Source organism: Lagenorhynchus albirostris, chromosome 7 (genome assembly GCF_949774975.1).
Source record: "Lagenorhynchus albirostris chromosome 7, mLagAlb1.1, whole genome shotgun sequence".
NCBI classification, from domain to species: domain Eukaryota; kingdom Metazoa; phylum Chordata; class Mammalia; order Artiodactyla; family Delphinidae; genus Lagenorhynchus; species Lagenorhynchus albirostris.
This window is the reverse complement of record NC_083101.1, coordinates 105,155,922-105,180,740: the sequence shown is the minus strand read 5'-3', so window position 1 is coordinate 105,180,740 and position 24,819 is coordinate 105,155,922. Positions and strand designations below refer to the sequence as shown.

Below are 24,819 nucleotides of genomic sequence, written 5' to 3'. Positions count from 1 at the left end.
TATATGAAGAAAACTTATTTTACCAGTTTAAAATGTCCATTTAATATTGTCATTAAAAAAAATCCTACCCCCACCTCTGCTGCCACCAAAATCAGGTACTTCATGCTCATTTAACTATTTAACTATTTGTCCTTTTGTGTTTTTAATTACCTAAATAAATAAAGGCAGAGGTCTTAAGAGTGTGAGTTAAACCATAGGCTTATATATTTCATTGTTTAGAGACAAGAAGCACACCAGGCTTATGAATTAAATCATTTACATTCAGAATTTTTAACATGAAAATTCAACGCAAAGGCTAGGTTTTTGTTCAACTTTATGTAAAATGGTGCCCATGTTTATGTGCAGCAGAGAGAGGAAAGACGACTGGGGAGGGCAGGCAGGCAAGCCCGCTTCTCTTGGCTACAGTGTTAAGAGTGCCATGTTTTTCTGATTCCTTTTTGAGTGTTCATCACTTTCTTTGTTTAAACTCAGGCTTCTCATGGAAGAGTTGGTGAACTTCATTGAACGCGTGCCCAAGGCTCAGTCTGCCTCCTTGTGGAAGAACAAGGATATTCAGCGGTAAGCAGCAGGCCGTCTACCCACCATGGCAGTAGAGCTGGGGGCTTTGCAGAACAGTCTCAAATGTTACCGTATTTTCTGCTCAAACGTTTATACTGTTAGAATTAAGATTCCCCTTTCCCTGTGTTATGGAAGGGTTGTGTTTGATTTAACCGTCGTATTTGACAGGCAACCATACCATATGCAAGGTAGTATGCTAGGTCTGGGGGGTTTTGGGGGTTTTTTTTGCAGTACTCAGGCCTCTCACTGTTGTGGCCTCTCCCGTTGCGGAGCACAGGCTCCGGACGCGCAGGCTCAGCAGCCATGGCTCACGGGCCCGGCCACTCCGCAGCATGTGGGATCTTCCCGGACCGGGGCACGAACCCGTGTCCCCTGCATCGGCAGGCGGACTCTTAACCACTGCGCCACCAGGGAAGCCCTGGGAGTTTTTAAAAATAAGTAAAACAGGGCTTCCCTGGTGGCACAGTGGTTGGGAGTCCGCCTGCCGATGCTAGGGGACATGGGTTTGTGCCCCGGTCCGGGGGGATCCCGCATGCCGCGGAGCGGCTGGGCCCGTGGGCCATGGTCGCTGAGCCTGCGCGTCCGGAGCCTGTGCTCCGCAGCGGGAGAGGCCGCAGCGGTGAGAGGCCCGTGTACCGCAGGAAAAAAAAAATAAATAAATAAGTAAGACAGTTGGCTGTCTCTATGAGGTGCTGAGGGGTTAATGGGAAATCGGACAATTAAACAGCTAAATTACAGTCTTGGGTGGCATGTGTTATAAGAGATGCCTGGTCACAATGCTGTAGGCACTCAGAAAATGAAGAACTTTCTCTGCTTAGGGAACTGAGGAGGACATTCCTTAGGAGATGACAATTAAGGTGGGTCTCAGAGGAAGGAAAGGACTTTTCCTGATAGAAAGGGTCGTAAAGTGGGGTCCAGGCACAGTACCGTAGGATATAGTATATTAGGGAACAGTGAGAAGTTCAGTGTGGGTTAGAATTAGCTGAGTAAAGAGGTGAAAGGCAAAACCAGACAGGGACATTGGAGCAAGATAATGAAGCGTCTGCTGTGTCAAGATGGAACTTTTTATTATTGAGAGCGGGAAGCCCATCGGGGAGGTTGACGAGGCGGTGAATGACGTGATCGCATATTTTTTTAGGGGAAGTAACCCTGGAAGCATAAGAGAGGATGGATGGGGGTGCAGAGATGGGGGCGGGAAGCCCAGCGGCAGAGCTGATTCAGAAACCCAGGCGAGAGAACAAAGGCCTGGGCTAAGGCTGTAGATGATGAGGTGAAGTAAGTAGAAATGCAGTAGAGGAGGCGGGAGGCAGCTTGATTCTACTTCCACTCTCATATTTGATCGGCAGCAGAGGACACGAGTCAGCCCTAACATACTGCAGTTGGTCCAGCCCTGCCAACTGCTGCCCTCACCTCCCGGCACCGCAGCCCCAGCCATCCAGGCCTGGCTTCCAGAGTCTGGAGTAAAAGCCCGTCTGTGGCTTCTTAGGTCACGTGTGTTCCTTACACTCCTACCCAAGTCCACTCTTCTCCAGCTACCTCGCCACTGTGTTCTCTTTCCCTCTAGGTCCGTGATTTGTTTGCCATCTACTTAACTAAACTTTAGAATGTCTTGGCTTTTGTGACATTCTTTCTACAAGGATATGAATATGTAGCTAGGAGAATATGCTGTGGTTTTTATACTGTAACTGTCTCAGAGTTTGAGCACGTGAGTCTCCTCCTTTATGCATTCCTTTTTGTACGTGTTATTTATTTTATTTAACTTATGTAGCACTTGTTATGTGCCAGACACTCTTCTCAGTGCTTTATTTAATTCACTTAGTTCTTTAACGTTATCATTTTACAGAAGAGAAAACAGTCACAGAGAGGTTAAGTAAGTTATTCAAGGTCAGCCAACTAGTGGGCAGTAGGATTTGGATTCAAACCCAGGCAGCTGGGCTAGTCTGGTTCCAGAGTCCGTGCCCTTAACGCCTGTGCTGGGCTGCTTCTCAGCCACATACAGGCTTCTCATGGGCATGTGAGCCCCCTCTCATGTGAGGGAAGAAGTAACATAACTGTGCACGTTTTCTCCTGTGTTTTATGGATCTTCTTGTTTCTCTGTTTCCTTGACTGGGGATATGGTGTCTGTCTGGCTTCTCATTAGGAAACGCCTTCTGGACACGCACTTGTCTGAGTCTTCTCTGTACACATGGATGGCTTCCTTGATCTGTCCACCCACCCACTCGGTACAGGTCCCCTCCTGTCCTCGTTGTGCGTGCTTATTCTCAGCTCCCTTCCTCCTGCCCACTGCATGCCTCCTTCCCCTTTTCTCCCTCTCCCACGTGCCCACTGGCCCACATTCAACTCACTTCTCTCCATCTCCCTCCTTAGAAACCTGAGGACTTTGTTTTCTTTCCCTGTGGAACACGTACATCTTGGCTTCCCTCACTTCCTCCTTTTAAATTTATACCCTTAAATATTCTGCTACAAATAATTTTGGCACACCAGAAATGATGTTCAAAGGTCACTGTTTCCTGAATCCCAAACCCTGGGCTAAGTCTTAAGGAAGTCCAAGTCCTTATTTTGCCTTTTTGTTCTGTGACCTTGGGCAGAGTCCTTGGCAGTTTTCCTTGCTTCCCATTCTTTGTAAAATACAAGATAACTGGCTCACCGGAAAAAGGGCCATCATATATTAGGGAAAAAGGTGAGTTGAACTTGAAGGAGCAGAGGACTAGGGAGGGGGCCAAAAAGTTATTTCCTAAGGTGCTTGGAAATCGCCCTTTTTAACAAGGGTGCTAGTTGAAATAAAACCTTGAATTTGGGGCTTCCCTGGTGGCGCGGTGGTTGGGAGTCCGCCTGCCGATGCAGGGGACGCAGGTTCGTGCCCCGGTCCGGGAAGATCCCACATGCCGCGGAGCGGCTGGGCCCGTGAGCCATGGCCACTGAGCCTGCGCGTCCGGAGCCTGTACTCCGCAGCGGGAGAGACCACAACAGTGAGAGGCCCGCGTACCGCAAAAAAAAAAACAAAAAAAACCTTGAATTTGCTGTCTCGCCACCAGGGGGGCAAAAATCAGAAGCTGTTGAGAGCTAACTTGGTAGAGAAGAAGTTGGGCCAGTCGGAGACTGTATTTCATTACTTCATGCATCCTGACCATAGTTCTGATCCTGGTCAAGCATTTTGTTTTGGCTTTTGAGTGTGAGATGAGCCATAGTTACTGACAGACAAAGAAAAGAGTCTAATTATTGGAAAGATTGTGCTGAGGTGTTAGACAAACCAAGAAAGCTGTGTCCTGTTTTTCTCTTGGAGAAATTCAGCATAAATATTAGAAGTGGTAGAAAAATTTGAGGAGCTATTTTTTAATTGACATCAGATAAGAGAATTCTTTTGAAATATTCACCTAGAATTTAATCTTGGGCCAGAATACTAAAAGTGCTGCATTTGAACATTTATGCTGAAGGATTTACACCACTTTAAAAGTTCCCTCCGTCATGAGCTAGTTGATATCAAGTGTCCCAAGATACTGTGACATACTGTATTGAGAAGCACTGGGGTTTTTTGTTTTTGTTTGTTTGTTTGTTTTTGCTGTCTAGTACAGTGACTAAGTGATGTGGGCTTTGTCTTCTATTTATTTATTTTTTAATTCCTGCATTCTCCTTGTCCAGTTCCTATAAAATAGGGGTCGCAAACTCAGATGCCTCCAGGGGTGAGGAAGGGGTTTATAGGTAAGTACAGTAGTGAGGTGGGCTGCCAGGAATTGTGGACCAGTGACCACACCTCTCTAAAAGGGCAGCTGACACACGGCTTCAGCAGACTTTTGGCCGTATGGGAAAGTGAGCGCATCACTGCCAAATCTTCCCTTTTACTTTTTTTTTTTAAAAGAAGCTCTAGATCTGGATGTTTTAAATGTGATTTTTTTTCATCTTTAGAAAACGTTGGCTCTCACATTAAAGTAAAATTCTGTATGATCCAAGCAAAACGCCTCCATGAGTTGGATTTGAGCCCCCAGGTTTTGACTTATACTTAAACCTTTACAGGCAGTCTCTTGGTTAAATGTCAAGAATTAATGCATCTTAGTAGCTTAAGAATAAGACCAACTAAAAAAAAAAATGAATTAAAATCTTTCAGATTCATTGGTTTCTGACAAATTCCTTTAAATCACAGGAAGTTAGTTTGAATTAGCATTTGATTTAGTATTAGTATGTTTACCAAAAAAAAAAAAACCATTACTCTTGCTTTTTGGCAGCTGCCTCACTGCCTCAGTCGACACTGCTCCCTGAGATTTATTTAGAAGTTAGCCATCCTTCTTCCTCATTTTGACATTGTAGCTTATACTTCTTGAAAAAGAGATTTTTGAAGGGTAGGAAAAGGAGAATTCCTTAAATTTTTAAGCCTCTGACGTTCCCATACGCACTTCAAAATTTAGGTTTTTAATGGGAAAATTTAAAGCACAATATTCCACTGAAGGAACTTACCCAGTCTCTAGTAGTGTTAATATAAGGGCAGCATTTTTTGTATAAGACTAGAAATTTACAATTATAATTAAGAATAAATCACTACAGGGTATTGTCATAATCCTCTGACAAGCATTAAGGAGTTATGCATTAATATATTCCTGGCTGAAGTGTTATGGCAGTTTTCAGTACTCAGAGCTTAAAATGTGGGTTTATATATTTTAGAAGACATAAAATTTTTTAAAAAAGCATATTGTACTTGAAGTTCCTCTGCTCTGACACTTCTTGGGTATTTATAGAGGAATTTATCAGGTCTAACTATGTAGTAGGAAGAAAATTAAAGCTATGGGCTTGGAGGTCAAATAGACTGGTGTTTGAGTTCCTTCCAGATCTGCTTCTTAGCTGCAGAAGTTTATTTCTTCTAGGTTCTGTTTCCTCGTTTATAAAATAGAAATAATATTAGCAACTTCACAAGGTTGTTGTGAGGACTAAATGAGTAATACAAGTAAAGTCCTTAAAACAGTGCCAGGCACACAGTAGGTGCTCAGTAAACACCAACAACCTTTCTCCCTTTAATGATACACTTGGTTCACATAACCCCCTTTCAGTAACCAGCACACTTCTGCCTTCCACAGCCTTATTTATCTTTCAGTGCTACCTTTCCTGACGAGAGCAAAGTAGTATAGTAGAAGGAAGACTGTTTTCCTAATCCCACTGTTGCCTCTAGTTAGCAGTGTCATTCAGATCCTGGGACTCAGTCTTCTTTTCTGTAAAATAGGAGAATTGAATTAAACTATCTCTAAGTTCGCTTATGTTATAGTTTTTAAAGATGCCCTTAAGCAGGTGCTCAGAGAGTGGCAGTACTTTGATGGAGTCGTCACAACTTTGCAGTTCTTCAGCTTTGCACTTCCAGAAACTTAATCATTTCATCTCACTCAGAGTTGATTAGCCTCTGAAGACTGGTTTGGGCTAACTAAACTCCCAGGATACTGACTGAGAAACAAAAATCCCATTTAATTACTTTATCCTGAGATATCTGCGTAGCTCCAGAACTAGGGTGGTTCATCTGTCTAGGACTCTCTGTTCTGGGCAGCAAGTCCACTTAAAGAGATCAAATTATAGGTAAGAGGTTTTTGATGAGCATAAAATTAAAGCAGAGATGGTTTAGCCCCTCTCAAGAATTGTTTCTGTCATGCTTCGGTAGCCTGAGCAATTGCCTTTGTACTTTTGAGAGAGAAATTGATCTAAAACAAAAAAACAGGCATTATAATCTGGTTTCAGTTTAGTATTGAGAAGTGCTTGATCTTCAGGCTTTACTTTTGGTAAATTCCATAAAGATCACTCTGCTAACCCATCTCCACCCCACCCCACTCACATGTATAGTAAGCACACTTCACTGTAATGAGAGGAAAGAAACTTTACTGCTTCTTGTATTCTTTGTATTCTGCTCTTATATTTATTTTGTTCAGTCATTCACTCATCAAACACTTAGAAAAAGCCCAACCAGTGTTTTATTTATAAGCTTTTAAGTGGTCCCTGTGGACCTAAAAGTCCTGCTCTTTTAAGAAAACACATGATGTTGTGCTGGTAGGATGGAAGAAGAGACAGCAGAGCTCTGGCATGATGTCAAGCCCTGGGAAAAAAGTTTATTAAGCACTCAAGTGTGATAAGAACAAAACAAAAAAATGAAATCTTTTAGAAAGTACTTATTAAGCATTTAGACTCTGAGAACTTGACTTTGATAAATTGGAAAGCCAGAAAAAACAGAACTAGTTCCCATTGGGTTTCCTTATCCGACTTATCCTTAATCAGCCAATAATCCTAATGGCTTTGAATGGCTCTGTAAATGCCTCTTTAATTATGGCCTCAAGCATAAGGAGAGTTTTAGGGAAAGCTGAGTTAGACAAGATGTTAGGAGATAGAAGGAAGTAATGAGGAAGTGACTAAATATCTCAAAAGAGTAAAAAAGGTGTTAGCGAAAGAAATTTGGGGGTATAAATAGGAAATTTAGAGGACTTCAGTCTCATTTGTTCATTAACTACCAAGTGCCTGGCATTATAAGTTTTCAGGGAAATGCCCCCCAAAGTTTAAGGCATAGTCCCTGTACCCAAGGAGCTTGTTGAGCAGAGATTACGTACTAAGTGGCAAGACTCAAGCTGGGTTTGGCCGGTTAAGCAGGGTTTGAATGAGGGAAGAGATCGCTCCAAGATAAGAGAACATTGTGGGCAAAAACATAGCAACATGGCATGATTGAGAGGGGACTGGCTTGGTTAAAATTAGCCAGTGCACACCAGGAAGGAGAGAAAAACATTGAAAGCCAACCTTGTACAAAAGAATATTGAAACTTTCTTCTTTTGTAAAAGCCAACAATACATTTGACTAATTCCTCATTTAAATCTTTTGTCTAGCTGATAGAAAACTTATCAAAATTGTTTGTGAAAACATAGTCACCAAATCTGTGTGATAAAGGAAACCTCTAACATTTCCAAAGAGAGAAATGACAAATAATTAGTTTTAGATCTGAAAGTAGTGTAGTCAGTATATAAGGTACCAGAATAAGATACCCGAAGAATTTAAGCATAGAGTGAAGGGGAGGAATTCATAGGCACTGAATATCATAGATATATAATGTTAATAATATATTTTATATATACACATATGTGTGTGTGTGTGTGTGTGTAATTTCTCATTTGCTGTGGTCTTCAACAGTTTTTGAAGGAAACATTTTACCCTCAGTTTAGATATATGAAGGGAAAAAAGAGGGTAGGTAAATTATTGAATATTGCAACTAAAGCAACTAAATTAGGTATGAAGACCAACCTTCTACAAATGTTCTGTACAATTAGAGTTTGTAAAAATGTCATTGATGAGACCTGAGAAAAGCCCAGGCTGAATTGAGGTATTAAAACACTGCCTCTGTACTAGAACATGGCCCAGAACACTTCCTAACTTAGTAGTAGTTCTGGGCCTCCCACCAGGCTGCCCTTATCTCAGGCTCCACCGGGAGGATCCCGTTCTTGGCTCACTCACGCGGTGGTTGGCAGGATTCAGTTCCTCAGGGGTGGTGGGTAGCCGAAGCCTCCCTCGGGTCCCTGTCACATGGGCGTCTCCTCAGAACGTCTCACCACGTGGCAGCTAGTTTCATCAGAGTGAACAAGAGGGCAAGAGAGAGACTGTGGACGAGCAGGAAGTCTTGGTCTTCTGTAACCTAATCTTGGAAGTGACATCTTGTCACTTTTGTCACAGTCTCTTCACTAGAAGCAAGCCGGTTGGTGCAGCCCACACTCAGCGGGAGGAGCCCAGGCAAGGGGGTGAATATGGGAGGTGGGGAGCCTGGGGAACCCTGTCAGAAGCTGCCTGCCACCGAACCCTAAGCTGAGCAGGTCAGACTTGACACCAGAGTCATTGGGACCTGCTTGGCCTTCCTCTTCCGGCTCACCGGTCTGTTCCTCCCTGGCGTTTTTAGCACCTCGGCGCACACTTACTGGTGCCCTTCAGATAAAACAGACATATGGATCAGCGGAACAGAATAGAGAGCCCAGAAATGAACCCACACACCTATGGCCAGTTAAAGAACGTGGGTCTAATCTAGCTGGTGTGCGACTTATTAGCTCAGCCTTGAGCCAGAGGTGTCTCAGTTGCAGGGCCTTGGCAGAGCTAAGGGCAATTAAAACAAATCCAACTGAGATGAAAGATGTGGTTGGGCTGCATTGTTATTCACCACCCTCCCCACGCTAGCCACTCGCATGATAGCCTTCCAGCTCTGGTGTAAACGCTTCTGCTCCTATCCAGCCCAGAGTAAGAAGTCTTTATTTTTTGTGAGGGGCAGTCCTAGGAAGCCCAAGCCATGGGGCTCCCTGATCTGGAGGAATTTAAAGGAGGAGCTAAAGCAGGGGAGTAATATGGGTTCTTCCTTCAGCCCCTCTAGAGCAGTGCCTGGGCCACTCAAGTTCAGAGTCATTGCTGCTCATCAGAGTAAATCACCTTGGGTGATTTCAGCACAGTCACCTGTACTGAAGTCCACTACAGTATTGTTGGAAAATGCATGTTCTGGGGCCACGATGGCCGTGTATATTGGAGATGGTTGGAGACAGTCCTTACTCAGCATCTGTTCTGTGCCAGACGCTTACGTGCAGTGTATCATTTATCCCTCACAGAACAGCTCTAAAAAGGAAGTGATACTCTCCCTGTTTTACAAACGAGAAGACCGGCTCAGAGGTGAAGAGGCAGTGCTGAGATTTAAATCTAGACAAGTCTGTAAATCCTCCACTTTCCCCATGATGTGCCTCTGAGAGAAACCTCTCCTTCCTCAGAGTGGGTGGCAGAGAGTTGCAGGGGTGCGGAAGGGGAGAGAAGCGGTAGCAGCGGCCCCTGCCAGTAACCTCCTCCAAAGAGAGCTTCTGTGCCACTTCCCTGGCTCTGAGACTCGGGCCATCTTCCCAAAGAGCACAAACGATGTGTACCTGACCTAGACGAGTATCTCAAGACCTGAGAAAGGTGACAGGTGGTCTAGATTTTAAAGCAGGGGTGTTGTGCACACAAAATATGACGAAGAGGACTGTGGTGGAATGTTACAGGCTTGAGGGAGCCTGGCGCCGCGAGAGCTGTTTATAGCTCAGTATATAGAATGTAGGCCAAGGCAGGACCTCGATAAAGAAGGCCTTATAAAGTCATGCTAAGAGTCTTGGATTTTATCCTGAGTGGAATGGTGCACTGTTAAAGTGGAGGAGGGGAGTGTGTGTGTGTGTGTATATGTGTAGATTTGCATTTTCAATATATCCTTTAGGCCCTTCTGGGAGTGAAGGCAAGTGTGCAGGCAAGGATGACTCATGGCTTTCCACATCTCTTTTATTGCTTTGTACTGTTGTAAAATTTTTCCTAGACTTAAGTTCCTTGTGAGCACAGGCCTTTATGTTGTACCTGTTAAATCCCTTACAGGACTTAAATTCTATGGCCATAGTCAGGGCTAAGTAAATATTTATTGACTAAATATTGTAAAACCTAAAGCAATTCACTACACATAGGACAGATAAGTGACATAAGAAAATCCTCAGATAAGTGAAATAAGAGAATCTTCACCTGTTTATGCAGAAGGTAAAGAGAAGAGTTGTTGATATTTTGTTGCTGGAGAAACAAAGGTGAAGAGAATTGGAACATCATGATCTGTGTGCTATTTTGGCTAAATCTCTATTCCATGTTTATATGACCAGGAACATGCACTTCACTGGCCATACAACATTGTTACGATTTTTTTCTTCTTCTTGCACAACTCTTTGTTTTCCATTGAGTTAGTAATTATCTTGTTTGCTTATTTGCTTAGTTTTCTGTGTACATATTACTAATTTATCTCTAACCCCTCCCGCATTTGTCTAAGTCTCTCCTCAGTATGTTCAAACTCGATGGGTGGTCTAACAATTTTACCTTCTTGAAAAGTCATCTCCCAGAGCCTTCACTCTTGCCCTGCCTGGTGTCAGCTGCTCTTGGGCCTATGGCATGGCATTCAGTTTAAGACTTTCTCCACTGTGATCCTGAAGATTTCTCGTTCTTCTCTTAGAAGCTCTGTTTTCTGGGCCTTTCTTTTTTTTGTTTACGCCTTCATTTTGCAGGGCACATCCTCCAACAACTCCCTGAGAAAGAGCGCATGGGAGGTAAATTGTCTGAGACCCTGCACGTCTAAAACGTCTTCATTCTACTCTCACGCTCTGATAGAAATGTGAGTTAGATGTAGTTTTCTCATAGAATTTTGAAAGCATTGCTCTATTTTCTTCTGTCTTCCAGAAATGCTGTTGAAAAGTCCAATGCTATTGAGTCTACATCTTCAATATGTATCCTGTTTATCTCTCTGTGGACTTTTAGAATCTTCTCTTGTTCTTAAAGTTTATGATGATGTCTCAGACCTAAAGACAGTTTACATTCATGTGTTGAGCTTAGTGGGCCCTTTCAATCTAGAACAGTGGTGGCAACTATGGCCAAGTCTCTGTTTTATGGCCACATCTGGCCTGCCAATGTTTCTATAAATAAAGTTTTATTGGCACACAGCCAAAGATTTATTTGTCTGTTTTCTTTATAATGTAACTATTTTCCCAGAATATATCTGGTGTTAATTCTTCTGGGTCAGTATTTTCAGGTATGCAATGTGTTCTTTCAGTGTATAGTTTCTTTTTATTTCGCAGTTATGGTTTTTATTATTCTGTTCCCTTGCTTGGATTTCTGTAAGGAGCTCCTGTTATCTGTATGTTGTATCTTCTATATTCTAGACTTAATAGAATACACTATAGCATAATCTGGTTCGGAAATTTCGTTGTGAAACCCCTGGTGTGAGTATCTTTTCGTTGAGTTTTTTCTTTGGTGCTGATCATATTTTTCAGAGAAGCTTCTTCCAGTCTCCTACCCTGCAGGGTATAAGCCTAACTGATGGTGTTCTGATCTGAGGAAAAGAAAATTGTTACTCTCAGTATGTAAACTTTTGCTTAAGGTGGCTGCCTCTAATTGTCAATGGTTTCTCCTAGTACGGACTCTCATTTTTATTCTCTCCAGAGAACAATCTGGTGACATGCCTGGGAGGGGAAGGGTCAATTGCTGAGCTATATGGAATAGGTGAAGAGAATTGGAAGGTTCTATTTCTTAATCAGTTTTTTCTAGGAATTTTCTTTTTTTTTTTAAATAAATTTATTTATTTATTTTTGGCTGTGTTGGGTCTTCGTTTCTGTGCAAGGGCTTTCTCCAGTTGCGGCGAGCGGGGGCCACGCTTCATCACGGTGCGTGGGCCTCTCACTGTCACGGCCTCTCCCGTTGCGGAACACAGGCTCCAGACGTGCAGGCTCAGTAGTTGTGGCTCACGGGCTTAGTTGCTCCGCGGCATGTGGGATCCTCCCAGACCAGGGCTGGAACCCATGTCCCCTGCACTGGCAGGCAGATTCCTAAGCACTGCGCCACCAGGGAAGCCCAGGAATTTTCTTGTGTTTAGGCTCACCTTCAATCTCACTTCAAGACATACCTATTGTTTCCAATTGCTGAGCTTTTTGTGGGTTTGCAGTATAAATTAAGTCACTTGAATTGAAGTTTCCTGGGTCGGCTAAGTCAGTTATCATTTGTCTTTTTCCTTTCCACTTTCTAAAATGCTGTTGCTTTTCTCTCTTCTCTCATCTCTTTGTCTGAAGTGGTGTGTGTGTGTGTGTGTGTGTGTGAGAGAGAGAGAGAGAGAGAGAAGCCCTTTACTGTTGTTCAGTGATAGTTTAGGAGACAGCACAGAGCTAACGTACAGGTTCAGTTCTCCAGAAGGCCCTTCACCTGTACTGTACAGAGAATCTCAGAGAAGTCACTCCTCAGGCCTATTCTTGATTGTGTTCGAGCAAATGATAACATGTTTTTCTAATGACACATTTTTGTTTGTTTGTTTTAATGGATGCTCCTGATGCTGGTCTGGAAGGTTGAAAAATGTTTTTTTTCCTCTTTTCTATATTTACATGAAAATAATTCATCTTCATGCTAAATACATTGTTTACCTTACAGGAACTTTATTTTTGAATTTAAAAAGTTTGTGTTTTTGTGCTTTTTTTTATTTTTTTCAAAGCAATTCCATGCATTGTGGATCAGAAATTTCTGCTGGCGGGCTTCCCTGGTGGCGCAGTGGTTGAGAGTCCACCTGCCGATGCAGGGGTTCGTGCCCCGGTCCGGGAAGATCCCACGTGCCGCGGAGTGGCTGGGCCCATGAGCCATGGCCGCTGAGCCTGCGCGTCCGGAGCCTGTGCTCTGCAACAGGAGAGGCCACAACAGTGAGAGGCCCGCGTACCGCCAAAAAAAACCAAAGAAATTTCTGCTGGCTACACTGGCTGAATGTGGAAATCACTGATTTTCACAAAGATGAATCCTGACTAACATGAATTGCAAACTCCATTTTGAGGGCAGTATAGGAATTTTTTTTCCTTTCTTTTTTGCCATGTTTTACTTTAGTTTGTCCATCAATGTGCCTTTCATCTTTTAAAAATACACCACAGTGCTAATGGCATGTTCTGTAGCTTTTTGTTTTGTTTTGTTTTCACTTGGATCAAATGGTTTTGACAGACAGAAAAAGATTTGTACCACCCTTTCCTTCGTTAACAGCTATTGTAATTTCTTGGAACTTGATTTTCACTTGGGCAGTTAAGAAGACAACGCTTGTTTTTTGCATCAGTTTTTTTCTCTCTTTCTCTCTCTCGTGTGTGTGTGTGTGTCTGTGTTTGCACACGCGCATGTGCAGGACCAACCTTCAGGCTTATGGCTTGTGGAAGCTTCTCTTAATTTAATGTAAAACAGAATTCAATGATTAGCAACATCACTAAAACTGACCCAGTCTCTTCTCATGAGTCACTGACACCTGTTGAATACGAATGGTCCAGTGTCCACCCCGGAAGATGCTACTAGGCTTCACAGTTAAGAAGCACAGAGGACTGGTGACCGCCCTCCCACCCCCGCATCACACGCTTGGGACAGTGCCAGGGGTTTTCCTGGCACAATTTGATGCCCAGTGCCACGAGCTTGGGTCTGCTCTTGGGGGGACCAGGGGTCCTTCCTTCTCCTCAGTTGCTTTATGGGCATGCACTCAGCGAACCCAACTGGGTGCACCTCCTGACCTTTTAAACCTAAAGGTTGGGCCTGATCAATGGTTACTTTGCACACGTGCCTTCTAAGTGCTGGATGTGTATCCCCGTGGCATTATCGTTGCCGTCCCTGTGGATTCAGCCACGGGTTTCTGACAAGCTGGAGGAAACAATGGTAATTTTGGCTTTTTCGGTTTTGTCTTCAGATAATGAAAAGCTTTTGTAAAACAGCTGAAGGTCAATATGATTTCTGTGGCTTCAATCTCCTTTAAACATAATATTCTTAAGGGTCCAAAACAAAGGAGGGGGGGAAAGTTAAAAAAAAAAAAGAAACAAAGAAAACCAAACCAAAAAAAAAAGAAAAATGAAATAAATAATAATAATAAATTGCTGGTATTGCCACAAATCATTAGAAATCTCCTGACATGCTGAAACCAAATGGCCGTAAGTTCAAAACAAATCAATGACTTGTTTTTAATTTTTCGTGGTTTCCTTTTGTTCTTTCTGCCCCTTTGCCGTCAGATTGGTGATGTTATTCAAACAGGACCGAATCCCCGCCAAGTGCAGGATCGACCCCGCCGCCTCTTTCATCTCGTCATCGCTCTCGGGGGGCTTTTCCGTGCATCTCTTTTGGAGAGGCAGCATGTCGCTGGGGATCTTCCTTGCCTTGGCGAAGTGCTGGTGCTTCTTGTGCTGGGACACATAGATGCTGTCCCCCAGAGCATCCTTGGCCTCCTTCGGGCTGCATTTCCTGTCATCCTCCTCCGTCTCGCTGTGGCTCTCGTGGCTCTGGAAGCTGCCCTCGCTGCCATTCTCACTCCCCTTGGTGGCAAACTCGTAGTGGTCGTTGGCCAAGGAGGAGGAGATGGAGTCGCTGGCGGGCGAGGTGCTCCTGGCACTGAAGGACTTGGCACTGCTGTAGTTGTCATCCTTCTTGGGTCTCCACTGCCCACTAGGGAGCCACAGGACGGCTCGCTCTCAGTCCGCATTCGGCAGCTGGTGAGGCCATTCTTCCCGGCTGCTGTCATTCCAGTGGGAGTGATTGGCAACGGCCGGACTCCAGGAAACAGGCCCCGGCTCCGAACCCGCGTTCCGTTTTGTATCACTCTTGGAGGAACTGCTTGTATCTCGGGGAGTATTCAAAAGCATCATGGCACTGGCAGCATCAACGTCAGGATCTTGTAGAAAGGCTCCATTTCTCTTAAAGAAGGTGCTGTCTTGCCAGAGGGGTGGACCTGATGTGCTTTGTTATGCCTGAGTAGAGGCGGGAGATGTATTGAACACATTCGAGTGTGGGTGATAAGGTGTCTTTTTCAAAGCCTGAATTAGACTTTCTTTGTCTGTACTCTGGATTAGACTTTGTACTCTGTACAGTGACCCTTTCCCGATACTCTGACTCCTCTCTTTCTCCACTTTCTTAAAACACTTATTCAAGGACAAATTATGTCTCACTGAGTTTTTCCACCCAGTAGGTGCGTTTGCAAAATACGGAACATGTTCCAAGATCCAGTTATAGATATCCTTTCCCGGCAGGCGCTTGGTTGGAGAGTCCTCAATAGCCATAAATATGAGGCAGCTGAAGGAGTAGGCGGGCTTGCAGTTGGGGTTCTGCCTGACATCATAGGGCATGTCGGAGTGGGCAGGGGATGGGGGCGTGTCATCGTCCAGGTCCTGGACGGGGCTGACGCTCTGCAGGACCGAGTCCCCAAAGCTCTTCAGCAGGTTCTTGCTCTCGTGCAGCCAGTTCAGGTTGGTCAGCTCTTCATCTTCCATGGCCCCCTCTTCTTATCGGATGTCAGGCAGAGAAAAGTCGAGGTCATCGTCTTCCTGAAGGGCCTTGGAGAAACCGCTGCCCCGGTAACACTGACTCAGCCCACCGGAGACACTAATTCCTGAGCTTTCTGGTTTCTCACTGGGAGGCATGACTGGACCCATTTACGTGAAGGCTCCTGGCCGGAGCGGGGCGCGGGGGCTCAGGGGCGCTACTGCCCTTCAGCGGGAGCCAACAGACTTTCGCAGGCGCCCAGCGGGCATCGCTTGGTGGACCAGCTAAGGACGCGAGGGGCGGGCTCAGGCGGCAGGGGCACGGGGGTCGCAGCACGGCATGGGACCTGCGGCGCGCCGTGTGTCCTCCCACCGGCCCCACGCTCTCCCCGCCCCGCCTACCTGCAAAATTTGTTTTATTTTCCACTTTCTGCCAAGCCTCAGTTGTGTTTAAGCCAGTTCTTTTCTATAGCTTTGCAGGCCCACAAGTAATATTTATTTCATTTATCTTTTGTGAACAGGGAAGACAATGTGAGGTGTCATACAGAAATGCTCTATATTAAGATGTATATGATAAGCCCCAGAACAACCACTAAGGAAATAACTAAAAAAAAAAAGTAACAAATCAAGAAAGGAATTAAGAGGCTATATCAGAAAATATTCACTTACTGTTTTTAAAAAGTAGTAGGGGAGGAATAGAGGAACAAAAAAGATATGTAATATATAGAAAACTAAAATTAAATTGGCAGACATAAGCCAACTACATCAGTAATAACATTAAATGTGAATGGCTTAAGCAATTCAGTCAAATGACAGAGATTATCACATGGGTTTAAAAAAATAAAGACAAAAAGAAGACCCAGCTATATGCTGGATAAACAAAATAGAGGATAGAAAAACAATAGAGAAAAATCAATGAAACCAAAAGTTGATTCTTTGAAAAGATCAACAGGACTGACAAACCTTTAGCTAGATTGACCAAGAAAAAAAGGAGAGAATACTGCAATTACTAGAGTCAGAAATGAAAGAGGGGAGAGTACTACCAACCTTACAGAAAAAAAAACAATTATAACAGAGTCCTGTGAACATTTAGATATGCCAGTAAGTTGGACAACTTAGATTAAATGGACAAATTACTTGAACAGAATCCTCTATAGGTAAGAACTGACTTTATGATACATTTGCAGGCTGCTGCCTTCTCCTCTCAAGGATGCAGTAGAAGTATCAACCTGGAGAAGATGCTATACAATGCAAGAGGTGAACTCTGCCCTTAGTAAAATCCAGCTGGTGGGATATTCTCAGAAAATTGTGAGTGTTAATATGATTTTAAGTGACTGATGAATGCTTCCGATTCATACTGTTGTTCTTTGGAAGGATCCTATACTGCCTTTTTTCTAAGTATCTTTTTTTTTTTTAATTTATTTTGGCTGTGTTGGGTCTTCGTTGCTGCACGGGCTTTCTCTAGTTGCGGTGAGCGGGGGCTACTCTTCGTGCGGTGGCTTCTCTTGTTGCAGAGCACAGGCTCTAGGAGCGCGGGCTTCAGTAGTTGTGGCTCGGGGGCTCTAGAGTGCAGGCTCAGTAGTTGTGGCACACGGGCTTAGTTGTCCCAGGGCATGTGGGATCTTCCCAGACCAGGGCTCGAATCTGTGTCCCCTGCATTGGCAGGCGGATTCTTAACCACTGCGCCACCAGGGAAGTCCCTAGTTTCCTTTTTTAAGCCACTCAGTCACTACAAATCTTGTACTAGTACATAGTGAAAAGATAGAACATCTGTTGTTTTCCTCCATCTTTCCCAGGTTCTTATTGGCACTCTTTCCTAACCCTTACATTCCCCATCGCTAGCTAGCATGTAATGAATCAGGAGAAAGGCATCTCATCCTGCTTACTTTAGAACAGTGACACCACTTTACGGATTTTGGACTAGTGAAACAGGAAACAGAATAAAAGAGATCAAGAAATAATTTGGCAAGTATAACTTTTGAGCTCTGACCTGATCATGATAAGGGTTCCCATTCCTGTTAACTTGTGCCCAGAGCCACTAAGTACAGAACAACCAAGATATTAATTCCTAACCTAAAAAGGGAAGGAAAAAAAGAAGAAGAAAACCGAAGTATTTGTCTCTTCGGTCTGTTTCATAATATAGCATCTCTGCCTTTTAATGAGTGAGGCCTAGGTGCCTGGTGCCATGTGGATAGACTGAATCTCTCAGAGATGTGACAAGTAAAGACTGTCGGATGTGTCTCCCAAATGGTCTCCATCATCTTTCTGTTTTACTTTAAACTTTCTGGTTCACTTGAAAATAGTTTCTAAGTGGAGAAGAATGTGTCTGTTATTTTTCCCTGCGAACTTATCTGGCATGACTGTACTGCTGAATGCTCATCACACATTCTTATTGTGGTTCTTTTCTAGGAACTTTTTGGTGCAGTCCAGGTGACTCCTTTAAGCTCTGGCTATGCCCTTGGAAGCTCCAACTGGATTATCCAGTCCCATTATGAGAAAGTGTCTTACGTCTCTGGATCCTCCTTGCTTACCACACACCCCCAGGTAATTCTAAATTCTCTTTTAACAGCTCAGCTTTTTGGTTATTTAACCCTAAATTCAGAATGTGTCCAAAGTACCATCAGCTGTTTTTAAATCTTCCTAATTTCAGTTTCTACAAACACTATTTTTTTTTTTTTTTTTTTTTTTTTTTTTGCGGTACGCGGGCCTCTCACTGTTGTGGCCTCTCCCGTTGCGGAGCACAGGCTCCGGACACGCAGGCTCAGAGGCCATGGCTCATGGGCCCAGCCGCTCCGCGACATGTGGGATCTTCCCGGACCGGGGCACGAACCTGTGTTCCCTGCGTCGGTAGGCGGACTCTCAACCACTGTGCCACCAGGGAAGCCCAAACACTCTTTTTTGTATTGTGGTAAGAACACTTAACATAAGATATACCCTCATAATAAATGTGTAACTGTACAATACATGATTGTTGACTGTAAGTGCGACAGTGTATAGCAGATCTGTAGAGCTTACTCATCTTGCTTACCTGAGATTTTATGTCCTCCTGTTTATCAGAGTTAGAGTATTCGTGTCCATAGTTCCTCTGTAAGATCCTGCTGCCTTTAGGTCACCTCTAGGATTTAGAGATTTCCCAACACTTCCAATAACCAGAGCCTGATGAGTGTAACAGAGTTGATCACTTGTTTACTCAATAAATATTAATTACTTAATATTTACTAAGGGCCTACTATGTGTCAAGCGCTCACCTAGGTATTAGAGATTCAGTGGTGACCCACAGACAAAGTCCCTTCTCATGAATCTGCCTTTGTTGATGTATAGAGAGAGAATGGTGTGCTGAAAATAAATGAGCAACGTAATTCCAGATTCTGACACAAGTACTGAAAACAACAAAGCAGAGTTATATATAGAGTGATGGAGACTAGTTTAAATTGGATGGTCAGAGGAAGCTTCTAGGGACAGTCTTATTGGAACTGAGACCTGGAGAAATGAGGCATGTAAAGCTGTGGACAAAGCATCACAGGGACGTGGCAGATGAAGGGCGCCTAACACCAGAACAAACTGGGCATGTCTGCAGAGCAGAGGAGACCATTGTGATTGCAGCATACTAAGTATGATCAGGACACGTCCAAGAGGTTAGCAGACACCAGGCCATGTAGGACTTTGTATGCCATGATGAGAAATTTGGATTTTATTTGAATGTATAGACTGAAGCTATTGGAAAGTTTTAGGTAGTCATTCATTATCAGTCACATTGGCAAGCACCTAAGTGCATAAATATTGTTATAAATGTTAGTTATTCTATTTTAGGTATTTGTAAAGAATTTATTGTTCATTTCATAGATCCTGGTTCTTTCCATGTTTGTAAAGGATGGCAAGGGAGATTAGATATTGTTAGTTAGATATTGTTAGTTAGCCGGTGGATGGGTGGATGGATGGATAGATAGATAACTTGGGGGAGCCCATGTCCCATTTTAATATAGGAAAAAGAATGACTGCTGTAAGTCCAGAACAGTAGGATTCTTCTGAGCTGCCACTCTGCATTGTTTTTGTACCTTTTTTATAATCAAGTTTCATTTCAAGGTCTAGAGGGAACAAGTGGCTATTTTTTCCTATAGCTAGCAGAATTCTTGGCCTTTCCCGCTTATTGAAATCAAAAGCCCATCAATGTCATCCTAATCTGCTTCATTGAAACAAATTTTTTATTGGCAGCTTCTATCATTCCTGATATATTCTCCCATAAAAGACAGAAAGATTACTTGGCTGCCAACTCTTCCAATTTGTCCTGCCTTTGCAATACTATTGATGTAATTTCCAGTAAATTATATTTACAAGGTCTGTAAATTTAAAGGGAAAATAAGGTCTTGAAAGTAATGAGCAGCATACCTAAGTAATTAATTTTAATTTCTAGCTGGCAACCACTATTGTATGTTAAAAAGAAAGTAAATTAGATTTTCTTTTACCCAGATAATTGGATTCTATATTGAATTAGCAGGGATAAGGAAAGGTTTGGTTTGAAAAAACTTGATATTTTACTTCAGAGGTCAGCACACCACCTGTTCTGGTAAATAATGTTTTGTTGGAATACCGTCACACCCATTTGCTTCATGGGTTGTTTGTGGCTGATTACACCCTATCATGGCAGTTATACTTTTTGACTTTATAGAAAAGGGCCAATCACCGATCGGCTTTAGTAGTGGAACCCCATGACCTAGGAAGAATGTGGCAGGCAGCTATACTGATCTAATAAGCATATGGAAATGAGGCTTTGGATTAAGCCTGTAACAGTAAGAATGGAAATGTAAGTTAAAGAAACATTGGCAGATCTTTAATTCAACAAACATTTCTTGAATAACCGCTGTCTTCGGGGAAGGAAAAATACAAGTCAAAGATCTTATGCCTGGATGACACTGAGAATGATGATAATGACACTAATCCAGTTGACAAGGTGGAGTTGGCGGGGGTGGGGAGGCGGCTGCGGTCATTAGTTTCAGAAGGGGGTGGTGTGTGTGATGAATAGGAATTAGAACATTGGACAGATGGAAATGCAGAGCTGGAAGCTGGATTTGAAGGCAAGCCTGGAGACAAATTGGAGAGCCATCAGATTTTTTTAAATATATAACATGCTGAGGATTAAAGACTGAGCTGTGGGAAACAGTGGAAGGAGGAAAAATGGTCTTGAATAAGAATGTTTGGAGAATTGAGGCCAAAAAAAGTACAGCATCCCAAATGGAAAAGGAAGAGAACTAGCCTTTACTGAGCACACCGTCTCAGTATTAATTTCTTAAATCGATCTAATATTCAGCAACCATGGTGAATTCTCATAGTAATTCTGCTATTTATCTGTTGATGGTAGTATCTGCAAAGAAGTAAGAGTTTTGTCACTAAGCTTCCAATCCTTGTATCTTTTCCTTTTCCCATCTTGTAACTAAGCTCTCTAGTTCCATGTTAAACAGAAGTGATGATAGCAGCATCATTGTTTTATATCTGATTTTAAAGGGAACGCTTTCCTAGTCTCTTCATTAAATATGATGCTTACATGTCTTTATTTGTCAGGTTAAGGAGTTTCTCCTCTGTTCCTAATTTTCTGGTTTTTTAAAACCAGATATAGCTGTTATTTTTATCAAATACTTTTTCTGAGTCTGTGAGTTAATCATGTGATTTCTTTCATTGAGACCATTAATGTAGTGAATTGTAATGTTAACTTTTCTCGCATGTAACCATCCTTGCATTCCTGGGATAAATCTTACTTGATCATATAATTTATTCTTTTCAAAATACCTTCCTGGAATCATTTGGTCAGTATTTTATTGAAGTTTATAATCTGTATCCATACGTGAAAAATGGACCCATACATTATTTTCTTGTGCTATCTTCATTTGTTTTTGGAATCAAGGTACATTGGTCTCATCAGATGATTTGGGCACCTTTCCCTCTTTATCTGATGGCCAGAAATTTACAAGATAGGGATTATCTTCTCTTGAAAGTCAGATTCCCCATAAAATTGTCTAAGTGTGGGATTACCATTTTAATTTTTTCATAGCTATTGAATTATATTTTCTGGGTCAAAGGTATGCCAGTTTTGCAGAAATTTGTCCATTTTTCCTAGGTTTTCAAAAATCATACACATGCAATTATATGTGTACAATTTATATTTTAAACTTTTGTGTAATTCTATTTTCATTCTAAATTTTTTTCATTATGTCTTTTTTTTTTCCCCTTGTTCAGACTTGCCAGAGGTTTGCCTACATTACTGATTTTCTTCAAAGAAAAATTTTTGCTTTCAGTGGTTTTTGTTGTATTTCTATTCTCTGTTCTGCCCTTTATTATTTCCTTCCTTGGGTGTACCTTGCTGCATTTCTTTTAATACTTAGCTCATTTGTTTCAGTCTTTCTTTGCTCTCCAATAAGTATACTTAAAGCTGTCAGTTTCTCTCAGTATCATTTAACTGTTAAATGTTGATATGAAGTGCTTTGTCATTCATATCTAAGCATATCATAATTTCCTTCTTAATGTTCCTGATTTAAATAACCAAAGGTTATTTTATAGTATACTTTTGTTTGTTTCTAGTCTATCCCAGTATGGTTAGACTTAGCGTTAGACAAGACTTTTGTCATGTTATACTTACATTTCAGGATTCTTTTCTAATTTTCTTTTACATTATAATAAGAGTATACTGATTCTTTGAAATTTGTTTGGCTTACTTTGAAACACAATCCTTTTTCGTATATGTTCAACATATGTTGGAAAAGACTGTGTATTCGGTGCTGAGTGAAAATTTCTTCTGTATGTATTTATTCATTTGAGTCTGTTGTGTTTTTAAGTCTCCTATCTTTCCTTAGCTACCAGTTTCTGAAAAGGATGTGTTATTTGTTGATTTATCTATTTCTCCTTATAGTTTTACTGATTATTGCTTTTTATATTTTTAAGCTGTATACTCAGGAGTATATATGTTCATGTGATCATTGTGTCTTATTGATCAATTATTCCTTCTATCAGGATGTTTTCTTTTTTTTCTCTATCAAAACTACGTAAAAAACCAGGAGACTTTTTCCCCTTCCATACTTGCCTGCTAGTGTTTTTCATCCCTTTTTTTTTTTCCACTCCTTCTGTGTCCTTTTCTACTGAATCCCTTGTAGACAACATAGTAAGGGAATTTTTTTTTCCTTTTTCAATCTAGAGAGTCTCTTTGATTAGTGAAACCGTTTATGTTTCTTATAATCACTATTGTATTGGGGGCTTATTTTTGCCATCTTCATGTTTTTTTGTTTACTTCATTCTTTTCCCCATGTTTTCTTGCCTTCTTTTAGAAGTCTAAATTTCCTTCTGCAAGTTTGAAGACATATATATCTTTTAACTTTTTATTTTATATTGCAGTAGAGTTGATTTAACAATGTTATATCAGTTTCAGGTGGACAGCAAAGTGATTCAGTTATATGTATACATGTATCTATTCTTCTTCAAATTCTTTTCCCATTTAGGTTGTTACATAATATTGAGTAGAGTTCCTTGTGCTATACAGTAGATTCTTGTTAGCTATCCATATATATTTTATTTTTATTCTTCCAGGTTATTCCTTCATTTGTCCTTCCTGTGAGTATCTTATCACTGTCTGTATCTCTCCCTCCAGAGCCACACCTTCCTCTTGTCCCTCCCATCTTTTTCCTCTTCCTTCCTCCCACCTTCCCCCCCTGCCCACCATTGTCAGTAGTGTCTAGAAATTTAGTCTCATGTTATTTAAAATATATGTAGGGTGGTGAATATATTGCATATTTAGACAACAGTGAACTTTGTTCATTTTTTCTTTCTTCCCAACCTTATTTCGCATAAATCTCATAAGCCTTCGAGATTTACTCTTCTTTTTTCAAGAATACTTGAGGAATGTTCACCAAGAGGTAAACCTTATGAGGCCATGAACCACTAAGAACATCTTAGTAGATGGGTGGTGGCTATCAGGAAGAATGAGGCTAGAGATGTTTTGAGAGCAGGAAACTTCTCTCCATTTGGGAACTTCTGCCTTAGAACAGTGGTTCTTAACATTTTGTGGGTCATGGACCCATAAGCCTGGTGGTAAGAATTTGATGAGAACTTTTTTTTTTTTAATCTGCACACCTACACAAGGTTTTACATTTATTTTCTGGAGACTGTGAGTTTATAGAGCTCAGAAGCCCATTGTTATTCATCAGGTTAAGAATCCCTGACTTAGAACTTTGGAAAGAATCTTCTTTTTTGTAAGAAATAAATTTTTTTTAATTAATTGAGAATTTCTACCCAATCAATTCCCTGAAGCTTCTGATGTTCACAGTGGGAATTCCTTCTTGCCCTTGGGGTTGGAGGAGGCTGGTAGCTGGCATGAGAGAATGTTTCCTTCTACCCCACACTGCCCATATTTACTCTGTCTCCCCTTCCTATCCTTCTCCCTTTGGAGTTCAGGGAGATGCTCCTCCTGGTTTGTTTTCCTGAGGTCTTAAAGACTTTGGCAGTAATAAATGTAGATTCTTCCCTTAAATCTAAAGAAAATATCTTAAATTTGGAGTCCTTGAATCAGGTTTTTAGAGCTCAGGCAGTTGCTTGGGTTGTTTTGCTGTTTTTTTTTTTTTTTATATTTTTCTTCTTCCCTCTGAATTCCCCAAATGTTTTGTTATTGTTTATGCAATTCTTTAATCTAGATGCTCTGCAGTAAAAGGTTTTTTTGTCTTTTTGGTTTTTCTACTGTATTTTATTTTATTGTAATAAATCAGTGACTTGCTCCAAATCTTCATGTGGATGTACATGTTAGCATTTTTCAGCTAGTCCTTAGTCTTCTGATGGAAATATCTGTAGGCTGCTACTTCTTGCTCCAGACCTGGCTTCATGGGGATCTTACAGTCAATCAGGTTCAGTCCTTGGGAATTTTCTAGGAGTATCAGAGTTACCCTGGTACAGAACTGGGGGGTTAAAATCACATGGTTACCCTCATGCACAGAGCAGAGCTGGGGATGAAGGTCAACACAAAGACATTGTCCCGCATCCACAAAACTCATGTTAATATAGGTGGTTGAGGCTTCCTTTGCTCCCCTGGTAACCTGGTCCCCATGGAACACCTGGGCTTCAATTCTGCAGTCCCTTCTGTAGCATCAGAGCCCACTGCGTGAGAGCCAGGCCTGGGCTGAGTGTTGACCCGTCAAGAGGGGGCAACCTGAAAAGTATTACTTCTCTGGTCCTCAGTTACTCTACGGAGACCAGATGACTGACATTCTTCAGCATCACATCTCTGTACAGCTAGCTGTCCCTGGGATATGTCCACGAAGGGCCCACTCTTCCTGGGTAAAGGACACAGCCATGTCCCCGAAATGCTATTTAGGAAAAATGTCTGGGACAAACCACAGCATACAGTTTCTTCCTCAGCTGCCAGGGCTGTGGGCAGGAAGCTTGTTGCTGTCCATGGGTGCAGCCCCAAGTTGTCCCAAAGCCTCGGCCTCCTCAGGTTGGTCCTGAGGAAGCAAAGCTC

At 42.2% G+C, this 24,819-nt stretch overlaps 1 protein-coding gene and 1 pseudogene across 4 annotated transcripts in view; one reads left to right on the top strand and one right to left on the bottom strand.

Annotated features, from left to right (window-relative positions):
* INTS9 (integrator complex subunit 9) overlaps positions 1 to 24,819 on the top strand; it is a 111,615-nt gene that overhangs the window by 48,569 nt on the left and 38,227 nt on the right. For all 4 annotated transcript variants that reach the window (XM_060155772.1, XM_060155769.1, XM_060155770.1 and 1 more), the window contains 3 exons: positions 472 to 558; positions 16,517 to 16,637; positions 17,739 to 17,873. In XM_060155772.1, coding sequence (XP_060011755.1) covers positions 472 to 558; positions 16,517 to 16,637; positions 17,739 to 17,873 — 343 coding nt within the window. The remainder of the gene's footprint in view (positions 1 to 471; positions 559 to 16,516; positions 16,638 to 17,738; positions 17,874 to 24,819) is intronic.
* On the bottom strand, positions 14,040 to 15,500 carry LOC132523040 (forkhead box protein N3-like; annotated as a pseudogene).